We start from the raw sequence: 14,332 nt of genomic DNA on the forward strand, positions 1-14,332 counted from the left end.
GGCACCCTGGGCCCCCACCCCAAGCCTCTCCCCAGCCGATGCTGAAGCTCTAGGAGAAGTCTTTCTCTCCAGTGGGGACAGCCTAGCATTCTGACTACAAAGAGACCTGGAGCAGTGGCCACCAGCAGCCTCAGCCTTCACCAACCACAAGAGGGTGCTGACCACACCCTGGGCAGAGGCCCATGGGTGCTGGGGATGGAAGGGGCTGGACCGTCCTGCTCAACCACCTCCTCTTGGCAAATTCTCCATCTGCCACTGGCAATATTCTGACTGCAAGGACAATGACCTTACCCTCAAGCCCTGAAGATATCTCTCTCTTCTTGCCTCTCCTCCCTCTGGCCTGTGGATTGATTATCTTTCAAGGATGCCTCTTCCATGCCAAGAACATGGATCTTGGGTAGCTAAGGTCACAGGGTCCTGGCCCACTCTACTGCCCTCCTCAACCAGGGGAGAGGAGAAATCACTTTGCCTTTGGGACCTGACCTGCCATCTGCCAGAGCAGCCTGGGGGAGTCAAGGCTCCTCCTGCATTCCTGGGTACCCCTGCCTTGGGGTCATGGCCTAAAGTCAACCTGTCCAATCCCTTCTCAACTCCCGGCAACCCACAGCTGCCAGGGCCTCAGGTTCTCTCTGCCAGCCTGACATCTCACTTGGGGGAAAGGGCCTCAGCCCTCCAGGGGCCGACCCTGGGAGATTCCCTCCATCCTTGCCCCCCTCGGTGTGCCTGCCTGCCCCTCAGCGCCCTTGCCCGCCGCCCTGCCCACCCATCTGCAGGAGCGCGAGGCGGCCCGGACGATGCACGGTGCTCCGGCTTCCTCTACATACCCTTTCTCATTCCTCCACCAGGTGGGCACGCGTACTCCCCGGTTGATAAGAGGAAGCAGGGTCCGTATCTCTCGCGGGTGCCCGAGCGCGTAAAGGGCAGGCCCTCATCGGGAGTGAGGGCCTGGTCTATGTGGGGGCAGTCTTCGTTCGCCAGCGCGGCCTTCGCCACCTCCCCATTCAGTTTGGAATCTTCAAACATATAAGCAGAAGCTATTGAGACACTGAAAACTGTTTAGTGGGGGGCAGGGGGGACAGGCCAGAAGCAGGGTATTGGTAGAGGGCAGCTCGAGCGTCCCTGAGGACGGAAAAGCGGGCAGGCTGTGGAGGGAGGAGGGCACAAGGCAAGGGGCTTGGAGGGGGGTTCAGCTCATTCAGGCAGCCTTCGGGCTGCCCACAGTGCTGGGAGTGGGGACTCCTGGGTTTGCTCAAAGTTTGCAAAAAGATGATTTGGTGATGGGCCCAGCAGGTGTGGTGCTGGGGGCCGCTCCCGGGCCCCAAGCGGGGCCGATGAAACAGGATGGTGTGGATGCAGTCATGGGGGAGAGCCAGACACAGAGCTCAGGGAGAAGACAGACAGACACGCAGAAACACTCCAGTCTAGAGAGGGGCCTTTCCGGACCCCTCTGCTGCTGACCAGAGCCCGGCTGCCTCCCGTCCACAGCCAGCCAGTTGCTCGGGCTTCCCTAGCCCCATCCAGACCACCTCATCTACTCTACCCCATCTCCCATTAGGATCTCATCTGATCACCTGGTTCACACCACTCCCACCCCCCATCTAATCACTCAGCCTGTGCCCGTGCCCCACCCCCCAACCCCATACAGACCCAAGCGGGTCACTCTGTATGCCCTGTTCCCCATACAGACTAGGCCTGGTCACACAGTCTACTCTGTTCCCACACAGACCTGGTCCGGTCACTCTATGCCCCAACTCCCATATGGACCAGTCCTGGTCACACAGTCTCCTCTCTGCCCATGCAGACCCAATTTGACCACTCCATCTGCTCCGCCCCCCACACAGACGGACCCAAGCTGATCACTCGGTCTGCTCTGGTCCCCACACATGTCAAGCCAGTGTCTTCCACTCCATGCTGCCCCCAGCAGGCCTGGTCAGCTTGCACAGGCACAACAAGGATGTATGCATGAGGCTGTGACAGCAGGACAGGGATTTGGGAGGGGCTCCCATTCCTTTGTCCCCTCTGGTCAGTGTCCCCGGCAAAGCAAGGCAGATGAATGTGTAGAAGACAACAGCGGCTGATGGACTTGGGTGGGGGAAATTGGAGTTCTGGCCTCTGTGGCAGCCTGAGAAGAAGCCTGGGAGCACATTTGGTGGGGGGCAAAGTGTGGCCAGAGCAAGGAGCTCTGTCTCTCCGAGATCTTGGAGCAGGGCCGTGGAGGCCTCTGGAGCTGACAGAGGTAGCCCTGACTGGCCTTTGCCCCCATCCCATCACTCTTGAGGACCGAACCTGCCCCAAACTCTCTGCCCTCAAAGCGGAATCTTCCTGGCCAGGGTGGAGCCAACTCCAATACTTCATCTAGGGTGAGAGCCTCAAGCACAAGCCCTTTTGTGGAAGAGGGAAACCAACTTGGGCACGACCACGTTAGGGGAGGCTCTCTGAAAGAGTAGAGGGGGGAAAAGGCTGGAGACAATGTCCACCCAATTGAACACTCTCCCGTGATCCTGTTCACATCATGTAACTACACGCAGAAGTGATCCTTCCCCACGTGCACACGCTGGGCGTGCACGTGGGTGGGATTACCGCCCGTGTACACATCATGTCACTACAAAGAGGCAGTCAGTCAAAAGAGAAATGGACCAATCAGGTTTATTCGTAAAGCAAATCCAAAAAAATCCCATCATAATTTTGGAACTTAAAAAAAAAGTCTTTCGTACAAGATGGCAAAGCATTTCACGTACAGTGCGTTTCTTGACAAATCCCAGGGGCTTCCCTTCCCAATTTACTCTGAACCAAAAAGGCCAGTTGCCAAGGTAACTCCTACACCATATGACTGGGGTCGGGGCGTCTCTGGGGTCTTGGGGCATGTCTGCAGGCACACACATGTGCTCACAGACACGCTGGTCCTGCCTCCCACTCTGGCTGGCCCCATCTTCCATCCAAGGGTCTCCGGGCTGAGGGAGGAGGGTGTTGGGAGAGGGGAGGGAAACAGTATGGAGAGGACGCAGATGACAATGTGGGGGTTGAGGCCCATAGCACCCTGAATGAATTTTCCTCAAGGGGAGAACAGTGGGTCCTCCCAGGCAGCGTCTCCTTCTGGGAGGGGAGTGAGGACTTGCTGAGTCTCTGCTGGCCATCCTCTGCCGGGGGAGGTGTCCACAGCCTGCAGTTCTTGCCTGAGGGGGTGGGTCAGAGGGGGGTGCCTTCTCTCTGCCTCTGCCTCTGCCTCTGCGGAGATGGTGCCGCCTGAGACTCTTCTCTGGCTCTGAATGCTGGGCCCCCGCCCATTGGCTCTGTCCGCAAGCCCCCAGGCCCTGGGGGCTCCCAGCTCCCACAATCTCTAAAGGGCCCAAAGTTCGGGACGGTTTTAGGCAGGGAACAAGGAGCATCCATCAGGGACCCCTGGAGGGATGACAGCCCGGCACTTTCTCTCCTGGGGGATTCCCGGGACACCCCTAGGGCCTGCTGCTTCTCTCAACCCTAACCTTTGAGGAGGGGCTAATGATTGGGTGGGGAAGTTTAAGGCTTGCTCTGTGAATGGGCCCAGCCCCCTGGGCTGTTAGTCTATCTATGGTTTAAGATGCTTTCAGAAACTGGGGTATTGTCCCTCCCCAACTCCAGAGGGGTGGCTTGAAGAAAGAAACTAAGGAAGGGCCAACTGTATAAATCTGGGGAACCCATGAATAGGGCCAAAGGTGTGAGCCCCCGCCCCTGCCCCGTCCTTTGGATGAGAGAGTGGCTAGAAGCCTCCATTCCCACCTGCTTTCCAGAGGCTGGGGGCCCTGCCTCCCCCAGCCCAGGGCCCCCAGGCCCCCACTAGACCCACAGGCCTGCAGTGATGAAATGGCAGCATGGACAGCGTCTCAGAGATGGTTTCCAGGCTTGAAATGGGCTGAGATGAGCATCCGCGAGAGGGTCATTTTTTTTTTAAACTTTGGAGCAAGGAGAACCCGAGGCTGGGCCCTCAGTCAGCAGAGCTGGCTTTTCTGCCCTGGTCTCTAGGCACCGCCAAAGTACTTACTGTTCACACCAGCTGCGGGCACCGGAGGGGCGCACGCGGGGCTGGGGTGGGTTGGGGGTTGCTGGGCATCTCCTTGGGTTTAGCCCTGAGGGATCTGCCCAGCTGGGGACTCAGGAAAAAAGTCTCGGGCTAAATGGGGACAGTCTGTGAGACACGAGCAGGGAACAATCACGAGAACCGGCACAAGTCATGCAACAAAACGAGGAGAGAGAGAGAAACATGATTAGTGGAGAGAGAGAGAAAGAGAGAAAATGTGAACAACACGGGAAAGAACACCCATGCCTGGCCCCCGGCATCACTTCATTTCTCTGCTACTTCCCCCACAGCCCACCTAAGGACAACAAGGACCCCACTCAGGGCCCACACGCTGCTGACCCTGCAGTTGGGTCCCTGCAGAAACTCTCTTAGCCCCACCTGCCGCCTAGTCAGCTCTGCCCAGCACCCTCCCCGCCCATGGATAGCACCACTCACTGGGCAGCCACTGCCGCCCAGCAGGAGAAGTAGAGCGGCTGGGGATAGGGGACTTTAGACCCCTTTGCCAAAGATAACCCAGAGGCTGCAGGGTTAGCTCCCAGGGAGCCCAGGCAGGGGCTTCTCTGGGACCTCACTGCTGTTCTAGGTGCCATGGGTAGGAAGGGAGCCCGGCCACCACCCCTCCCTCCTGGCCACCCACTGCTCACTGACGTGGGACCCTGCAGCCCTGGACGTGGCACCACAAAGGACTGACCCACATCACAGGAGCAGAGATGGACAAGACACATGCAAATGGGCATGGCAGGACGGAGGAGGCACTGTGGGCTGTCCAGAGTGGGCGGTCTGGGCGTCCGACTGCAGATGCAGGAGGGAGCCCCTTTCTGGGAGAGAAGTAGCTTCTCCTGGGCTCCTCAGCCCCAGACAATCCCTGGCTGTGCCAGGGCGCCCTCCTAGCATCCCCCAAGAGGTCCTACAACCAGGTGAGAATTGGATTCTTGATGCCCCTCCCAGGACAAGCCCTCAGACACTGGGGCCATGCCAGCCACAGCACAGAGGAGGAGACCAGATTGTCCCTGGGACAGACACGCAGACTGAGGCTTCAGGCGAGACCAAGAGGTGGAGGTGAGGGGCAGGCACTGCTGGCACCACTGGGGGCTGGCCTGGGGGGCGGGGGCGGGAGGGATGCCCTCAGAACCCAGCATGCCACACACAGCCCCTAACCCTGGTTTTAAAAGTGGAACTGGAGAACCTCAGGTTTTGGCGAGGCTACTAGACTGCCTTGGGGGTACAGTGAGACTGGAAAGGCCTTGGGGGGCTGCATCTCATCTCTCACAATTCCTGTGGGGCTACCACATTTACCCTCCTTGCCCCTGGCCTCCCCTTCACTCTCCCACAAACTCACCCCAACCCTATGCCCATCTAGGTGCATGGCTGCAAGCAGGAAAAAGGGCGAATGGGAAGAACTCTGGGGTGCAGAGGTGGGGACGACGCCCCTAAAGACCGCAGCTCCTCTTGGTGGTGGATAGCCGGGGTCTCACACGCCAGCTTTTGGAGGAAGAAGTGTTCTGGTGAGGGATGAGGCTGGAGCCTCGGGGGTCAGGATATCAGGACAGCACCAACACCACCGGGAAGTGAGTGCTTGGGAAGGGCTTGGGAGCACAGCTGGGAAGCAGGGGAGGCAGGAGGGATCCAGGCATCCAAGCTCCAGAGGGCAAGCTTGGGAGGGCACCAAATACTTCCTCAGCCACAGAGACTGTCCAGGCCAGAACTGTCTGGGCCCCTGAAACCTGGGACCAGGGCAAAGTGGCTCTCAAAAGCAGGGCTGGGGAGAGACTGTGGAGCCAACGGGCAATCCCACAGGAGTGCATGGGTTTTACAGGTTTTGTGTGCTGGGATTAGCTGGTGTGCGCGTCTGAACAAACACATCTGCACTCCCTGGGGGGCAGGGGGACTCCGCACAGGATAATACTGTCATCGTCCAAGAGTACAGAGGAATCTGGGCCTGCCTGGAGAGCACTGGGGATTCCTGACTGGCTGGCCCAGGGCACCTGCGCTTGGGGCAACAATCCTGAAAGATCCAGTGTCGGGGAGGATGCAAAGGAAGGGCCAGGTAGTGCCACGGTGATGCCACTCAGGTTCAGCTCTTCTTGCCAGGCCCACATGGAAGCTGGGGCCTGGGCCAGCCCACGCCTTCCCCCTAGAGGCCCAGAGCCCTGTTGGTAGCTCCTGAAATCAAGTAACTAGCTAATCCAAAGCAGAGAGCTCAGAGCTGTTTCAGCCTCGGAGACCCCTGCCCACTCCTGGCCATGTTCCTCTCAGGCACCTACAGAAATCCCAGGAAGGGGAGGGTATGCGGCAGGGTGAAAGGGCTGGGAAGCCCCCATGGGCAAAGAAATGGGCCTTGAGGGTAGTGCTCGGGCCAGCATAGCTGTGGGGTAAAGCCAGGAGAGGATTGGGATGGGGTGGTGGATCAGAGAGCGCGATAGCAGGGAAGAAAATCAATCATCCATTGGGGGAGGCCACCCAAACCAGGGGGAAACTTCCCCACCTGGGGCTGAGCTAGCCAGCAGCCTCCTGCCAGACCTGGGCATGGGGAGGTCCTTCCTAGACTAAATGCCACCTAACTGTCACGTCAACCTCCCGCTCACCTGGCACTCCTTCTTACTCAGTGCTGTCATTCTTCTCTGGGTCATCTGTTCCTTTGAAATCCCTGTGTCCACAGAATAAGTCGATGGTATTCCATGGGTAGAGGTAGACTATGGGCTTTATATCTTCGGACCAGAGCCCCATGATCAACTTTATGTGCTATGTGCAGGTTCTCATAAAACTGAGATAGTCCCATAACAAACCACTAGCCATGGAATATTAGAATATATCCCGCGGTGACTAGTATTGTTTCGTGCCCCCCTCCCCCCTCCCGGCCCCTAGTGAATTCAAGGGAAAGTGGTTGTACACTGGTTGGGATGTCTATATTGCTGCTGCAGTCCCTACCGCTGGAAACGGGGAGAACCCTCGGTGGGAGGCTGTTGCTGGTCTGTAGCGCTTTCATCTAAGCTGCCCAGGGTGGCGGCCCCCTCTCGGCTTTTGCTCGGCAGCCGCTTCCATCAGGTCACTGGAAACTCCCACTCGACCATCAACCCAAACAGACAACGTGAAAGCTAGAGTCACTTCAACAGGTTCCTAAAGATAAAGGCTAAACTCTAGAGTGGTGGTAGAAGATGAGTTGGTTCGGCATGCTATGGGGTAAGTAAGCTTGTCACGGAGGGCTACAGGCGTCTCCTGGGAAGGACCTCGAGCTGGGCAGCCCGAATCAGGGCAGGAATTCTACTCAGCTATGGAGACAGGCTCTGCTGGGGGTGAGAACCCTTGCGCCTGCCTTTGCAAGGGACCCTCCTGCCCAGATCCCATGCACCATCTCTGCCATCTACACAGCCTGAAGGCAGCCGTGGTAAGGACCAGATCAAAGGCTGTCTAGCATTTCCAAATCACACCCGCCCCCACTCTGTCCCAACACCGGCTCAGTAGCCTGAGTCAGAGACTCACACCGGACTCCTGCCCCGCCGAGCAGAGCCCCCCGGCTCCTGCTAAGTTAGTCCTCAGCAACCTGGCGGGCCGCGTTGTCTCTTTAGAACATCACGAGACCAACCACGTCAACCTCCTTACCCAGGGGCACCAGTGAGGTTCCTCTAGCAGGCTCTCGCCTTCTGAATTTGGCCGCCCAGCATCTCCCTGGGCCCCCAGGCTCCACACCTCGAGACTGAGTGCGGGGTCCGGGGTCACCCACGGAACTAAGGAAGCAGTCTGACTGGATCTGGAATCATCGCTACAGGGGGCGGAGGTGAAAGGTCAGATCGACATGCCTCTAAGAGGTTTCCTACCTGCTCTGTTAATTTCTAAAATTTCTTCCTGGGCCAGCGGACATGTGTCACTCTGAGTACTGTGGTGTGGAGAGTTTACGACAGATTTACAATAATTGGGAGATCCCAGCTGCGGTGGCCGCGGAATATGCTTCTTTTTTTTCTTTGGTAGTTTCTGCTTAGCCATGGCTAAGGAGTAATACATCCCGAAATTGTTCACGATGACGGGCACGGGCATGGCGATGGTGAGCACGCCTGCCAGCGCACACAGGGCCCCCACCAGCATGCCGGACCACGTCTGCGGGTACATGTCTCCGTAGCCCAGGGTCGTCATGGTGACCACGGCCCACCAGAAGCCGATGGGGATGTTCTTAAAGTGCGTGTGCTCACTGGCGCTGGGGTCGTTGGGCTGTGCCCCTATCCTCTCGGCGTAGTAGATCATGGTGGCGAAGATCAGCACGCCCAAGGCCAGGAAGATGATGAGCAGCAGGAACTCGTTGGTGCTGGCTCGGAGCGTGTGGCCCAGGACCCGCAGGCCCACAAAGTGGCGGGTCAACTTAAAGATGCGCAAGATGCGCACGAAGCGGACGACGCGCAGGAAGCCCAGCACGTCCTTGGCTGCCTTGGAGGACAGGCCGCTCAGCCCCACCTCCAGGTAAAAGGGCAGGATGGCCACAAAGTCAATGATGTTGAGCGAGTTCTTGATGAACTCTACCTTGTTGGGGCAGAAGATGACACGCATGAGGAACTCGAAGGTGAACCAGACCACACAGACGCCCTCGATGTAAGTAAGGAAGGCCTCCGTCTCGGCCTCCCGGTAGTAGCGCACCTGCGTGCCATTGCGAACGTTCTCAATCTCCGTCTTGTTCACGATGGGGTTGAAGCGCTCGTGGGTCTCCAGGCAGAAGGTGGTGATGGAGACCAGGATGAAGAAGAGGGAAGCGAAGGCCACATACTGTGGGGATAAAGACACAGTGTCAGAGGGAGGCCCACCCAGAGTGGAGAAGCCTGGGTTGCCTCTGTCCAGTCCCAGGGCCAGACGGGGGGAGATGCCTGCACCAGGCCCCCTGCAGCACGTGCCACATTTCCCTCCTCAGGGCACGGGGGGCCTGCACGACCGCCAGGGCAGGCTCTAAAACCCTCCTACTCCGTCTTCCATGGTCTCTTCTTCCCCCTATTGCCAGCTAAATGTGGAAGCCTCAATAACTAGTATAACTACAGAGGGAAGGAGCTTGCGTCCCTGAAAAGAAAGACATCAGCCAAATACCCACATTGAACTGTTACCTGAGTGGGAAATAAATTTCCATTGTGGGAAATAAATTTCAGCCACTGCGATTTGGAGCTGATTTGTTAAGGCATTTATCTACCCTGCCCAATAAAAGTGACCCAGCCTGCTGGGGCTGAAGTTTGCAAAGAAAAAAGAGGGGGCAGCTAGAGTGGAATGAAGCCCCTCAGAGGTGGGATCTCCATTTGTTCTCCCAGCTCCAGGCTCTTTGCTCTTTTTCATGGGTCTGTACCTCCCTCATGTGGTCTCTTTCAGGTTCTATCCTGCCCAGAGCTGAAAAAAATGTATGCCTTCCCCATGGTCTTAGACAGCTTCCTAAAATGTACCCCCTCTCTCTGTCTTCCTAGGAACTTGTACCACAACATGGTAATGAGTTCCCTGTCCTTGGAGGTCCTCAAATAGAGGCTGAATGATTTTTTGTGAGAGAGACTGTTTGAGGGTTCAGGCATCAGGAGGAGAATTGCACCAGAGATCCCCAAAGGCACCACAAGCCATAGGCCCTGCTTGACTCCTTTCCAGCCCTAGGGTAGTGGTGTGAGTGGGAGGGAAGAAGAAGCTGCTGGAGGCCTGGGGCTTCCCAAACATGTGTGGCTGCCTACTCTCTCAGACAGCACCAGCGAGAAGGAAATGGCCAGGATCACCCTGCCTGTCCAGAACCACCTGCTCTGGCCCTGAGCCCCCAGCAAAAAGATTTGGGAGACCCTTTGGTTTGGTTTGGAGGCCTCATCTAACGACCCCCTGGGCTTCTCTAGCCTGCAGCAGGCATGGGTACCGAGGAGACAGAATCGAGCAACTTTCTGAGTTTCAAACCCTCCTGCTCAGACTGGATTCTGGGGCAAGGTCTCTTCTCACAGTCTCCTGCCAGCCCCGTCGGGACTCTAACATACTGTGGCCTCCCTTGGCCCTGCCCTGGGTGGATGGGCCCCTGCCAGTCAGCCCTCTCTCAGGGGCCCAGGTAGTCACTCCTGCCTGCATGTCCTCACTGCACCCCACCCCTCTGGGTCCCCCTTGTCCCTGCCTAGCCATGGCCAAAGCAGTGCCTTCTCCAGGTGGCAGCTCCGGGCTACAGTCTGTAAGGGGTGACACCTTTGTTCTCTGACCTGCCCTCATAGATCATTTGGAGGAGGGCCGAGGTTGCGCCCTGTGTCAGCAGCAGGAGGCAGCCATGCTGCCCCTAGAGCCCGCCTTGTTTGCAGTGATGCCCCTCCCCCACCCAGGGGGTGCCCTGGAAGTCCCAGAACAGTCTTGTTTGGATTAACCATGGTCACAGGGCCTGACACTCAACCTGGCAGGGATCTGGGAACCAAGAATTATGTGGACCTTCCATACCACATTCTGTGTTGAGGGAAGCTGGGAGCAGAGGGAAGCTGGGAGCAAAAGGAAGTGACAAAGTTGGCATCTCAGAATGACAGAGTGAGAGTAGCCTGTAGATATGATCTGCTCTGAGACACCACATGCTACGAATGGGGAGCTGAGGCCCAGAAACGGGAAGAGATCTGCCTAAGCTAAGCCAACGGGACTCTACGAGTCCTGTTGGTTCTAGAGCATTGTGCAATTTTCAGAAAACTGTCTCTTGAGCCACTACCAAGTGTGGTCCATATGCAGCCTTCCTTCCTTCCATCCATCTGTCCCTCCTTTCTGTTTTTAAATTTTTACTAATTAATTAATTTATTTATTTATTTTTGTTTTGTAGAGATGGGGTCTCCCTATGTTGTCCAGGCTGGTTTTAGACTCCTGGCCTCAGGTGAGCCTCCTGCCTTGACCTCCCAAAGTGCTGGGATTCCAGGCGAGAGCCATCCCACCTGGCCTATCCCTCCTTTCTTTCACCAGCGCATCATCCTCCCTTCCTCCTTTTCTCTCTCCCTCCCTGCCATCCATTCATCCTTTTTAATTCATTCATACACCCATCCATCCACTCATCCTCCCTCCCTTCTTTTCTCTCTCCCTCCCTCCCTTCTTTTCTCTCTCCCTCCCTCCCTTCTTTCCATCCATACATCCATTCATTCTTCTTCCCTTCCCTCCTTTTTTCTTTCTCTCCCTCCCTCTTTCCTGTGTCCCTCCCTCCATCCCTCCCTTCTATCCACCCATGCACCCATCTATCCATTCCTCACAAGGCACCAAGTTCTCCCTGGCACAGAGTTGAATAAGGCCTCATTCCAGCCTCAGGGAGCTCCCTGCCTAGCTCAGGTGAAGGATACATTCAGAGACAAGTACAATGCAGTAGACTGAAAAGCTGAACCCTCAGCCCTATGAACTAGAGGAGGCTGGAAAAAGGTCAGAGTAATTTGTGCACACTTGAGAGAGGCAGGGTGGAGGCTTAAAGCCATGGCTCCCAGATCCAGAAAGACCAGACCTGGAGCACGACAGAGGTAGACCAGGAAAGCAATGTAGAAGCAACGGGAAGGGGCCACCACGCTGCCTGCAAGTTTGATGAGCTCCAGAGTTCTCTCCATCACCAGAGTTGCCAAGGCTCTCGGAGCTAAAACACACATCCTGGTCTGCTGGGTATCTGGCTTCAGATCCCCCCTAGAAGGCCCCATTCTGGAGCTTGGCGTTCACAGCCCAGAGACTCCCTAAGGGCAGGGCAGGCCCCCCAGCTGCACCCCCTTCTCTGGCCTTTGTATGGGAGGAGAGGAACAAGCACACTATGGATGACCGAACGGTGCCAAGAGGCAGGGCCCACTGCACACTTGGCTCTCAATCCTGGCTGGAGGCCGGAAGCACCTCCCCTCCTCACTGCCCCATCAGCCAGGACATCCCGTTCCCAAACCGCCCCCCCAACATCCATTCTCCACTGTACCCCCTGTTCATATGGGACTCTCTCCGGGCAGGGTCACTGCCATCAAAGCAGGTTTTAGACTTCAGTCTTGGCTACCAGAGGGTGCTTTCAACTGGAATCCCAGCTCTGCCCATGCAGCCCACAGAGAAAGCCCAAATTCCCCAGCCTGGCGCACGAGGCTCTCCACGTCCTGGCCTCATTTGATTTCCCAGAGTCCTCTCCCTGCATGCACCCAACATTCTTGCCATATGCAGCCCTCTGCCATTTCTGACCACAGAGTGTCTCCCCACCTCCGTGGTTTTGTACCTGCTATTCCTTCTGCTGGAGAGTGCTCCTGCCAGTCTCTGTCTGGAAAAATCCCACTCATCCTTCAGGGCCCTACTAAGTGGCCCTTCCCCTGAGGTGAGGCTCCCCTTCACAGCCCTGGCCCACAGGAGGTAGCAATTGAAGGGAGTCCCCCAGGAGTCTCTAAATGCGCCCCAGGGAGGCAGCAAGCCCATCTCCGATTCCGGCTCTTTAGTGTCTGGGGAGGCTCACAGGAACAGCCCAGACAGGGCACTGATGTCCCAGGAGCCTGGTAACTCCCAGGCGCCCCCACAGCCCTCAGAGCTCTCATCTCAAGTGCTCCTCTCAGTTCAGATCCCGATTGGAAAACTCAGGCCTTATAAGATTATGGTAAAAAGTCTTTGTTTCTCAGGGATCAATGGATAGCCTGTCTAGATTCTTTCCTCTCTGGGCCCCAGTGCCCAAGGAGTGGGGGATTGGGAGCAGGCAGCAGAAGCCAGGTCCAGGTGCAAAGACCCCTTCCCCAGGGAGAGTCAGGAGAGGTAGAGGCCAGGCCTCTCGCCCTGCTCAGGCTCCCTGGGCGCCTGCCTTCCTGTCCTTTGCTACTGTGAGGCCTGATCTTCCTCTGTTACAGGCAGAGCCCCAGCAACATCAAATCCCAAGGGACCCTTAGAGTGCTGAGGAGGAAGATGCCTCAGCCTGCTCAGACCCCAGTGTCCTCGTAAGTCTAGACCAGTGGGAGGTCAGCCACAGGCACAGCTGGAGCAAGAGCAACGAAGCCCCAGGTCCCTTGTGTCCATTCTCCAGGGCTGCCTGGAGAAAGGAAAAAGCTCCCAAAGCTTGAGGACCTACTATGCGCCTTCAGTCCTCACACCTGCTTGGTGAGATGGGGCCATATCCCCATTGCGTCAAGGAGGAAATGCAGGTACAGAGAGGTTTGGGGACTAAGCCAAGGTTTTAAAGCTCGTGATGAGGCTGAGATTTGGATCCAAGTGTTTTTCTTTCTTTTCTTTTCTTTTTTTTTTTTTTTTTTGAGACGGAGTCTTGCTCTGTCACACAGGCTGGAGTGCAGTGGCATGATCTTGGCTCACTGCAACCTCCACCTCCTGGGTTCCCACCTCAGCCTCCCAAGTAGCTGGGATTATAAGTGTGCACCACCACAGCCGGCTATTTTTTTTTTTTTTTTTTAAGACAGAGTCTCGTTCTGTTGCTCAGGCTGGAGTGCAATGGCGCAATCTCAGGTCACTGCAACCTCCGCCTCCCGGGTTCAAGCGATTCTCTGCCTCAGCCTCCTGAGTAGCTGGGACTACAGGTGCCCACCACCATGCCCAGCTAATTTTTTTTTTTTTTTGTATTTTTTAGTAAAGATGGGGTTTCACCATGTTGACCAGGCTGGTCTTGAACTCCTGACCTCAGGTGATCTGCCGGACTCGGCCTCCCAAGTGTATTGAGCTCTAGAACTTAAGCTCTTGCCTCCAGAGTCACCAAAGCTCCTGGAGCTAAAAATGCAGCCCCACCCACTGGAGAGCTGCCCCCTGATTGTGTCTAAATGGCTCTGTCTAGGAGCTTAACAGGCACAGCTCAGAATCCTTAAGAGCAGGTTGTGCCTATTCCCAGTGATAGAGCAAGGCTACCTGGATCCAAAGGCTGGAGCCAGCCACATCTGAATGCTTCTTAGGCCTCATTGCCCAGAATCTGCTAGCAACTGGAGCAAGAGCAGCCCCTTGGGTGGGGACACTGCCCCTGTCTAGCAAGGTATAATGTCAACAGCAGAGGGACCCTCTGCCTGGTAAGCCTCAGAAAAGCCTATGTGACAACCCTGGGCTGTCATGCCCGGGGCTGTAGGGTCACAGGCAAGATTAGGGGACTGCTTCCCACATGAACGATCTGCTTCCCAATCCAAGCCGCCTAGAGACATGGAAGAGTCACCTACAGACCACAAACACACACAGTGACCCAGAGCACATGTCTCATCCATTACCTAAGCACAGACACCGTGCACATGGCACACAAACTACAACAGTGTCCCCACCACACAGTAAACACAGGAGCCCATGTAGCACATGCGGAGACACATTGCCACACACCACCAGAAACACTTGGGTGCTGCACCGCAAGGCGCACGCACACACCAC

At 56.5% G+C, this 14,332-nt stretch overlaps 1 protein-coding gene across 3 annotated transcripts in view; it reads right to left on the reverse strand.

Annotated features, from left to right (window-relative positions):
• Window positions 1-14,332, reverse strand: part of KCNC1 (potassium voltage-gated channel subfamily C member 1) — a 48,697-nt gene that overhangs the window by 2,589 nt on the left and 31,776 nt on the right. For 2 of the 3 annotated variants that reach the window (XM_055282177.1, XM_063641043.1), the window contains 2 exons: window positions 7,870-8,803; window positions 825-1,013 (listed from right to left, as the gene is read on the reverse strand). In XM_055282177.1, the coding sequence (XP_055138152.1) occupies window positions 825-1,013; window positions 7,870-8,803 (1,123 nt within the window). Of the gene's footprint in view, window positions 1-824; window positions 1,014-2,628; window positions 6,702-6,982; window positions 8,804-14,332 lie in introns of those variants that run through there. The other variant, XR_008658413.2, reaches the window with a different exon arrangement.

This window comes from Symphalangus syndactylus, chromosome 6 (assembly GCF_028878055.3).
Source record: "Symphalangus syndactylus isolate Jambi chromosome 6, NHGRI_mSymSyn1-v2.1_pri, whole genome shotgun sequence".
Taxonomy (NCBI): Eukaryota; Metazoa; Chordata; class Mammalia; order Primates; family Hylobatidae; genus Symphalangus; species Symphalangus syndactylus.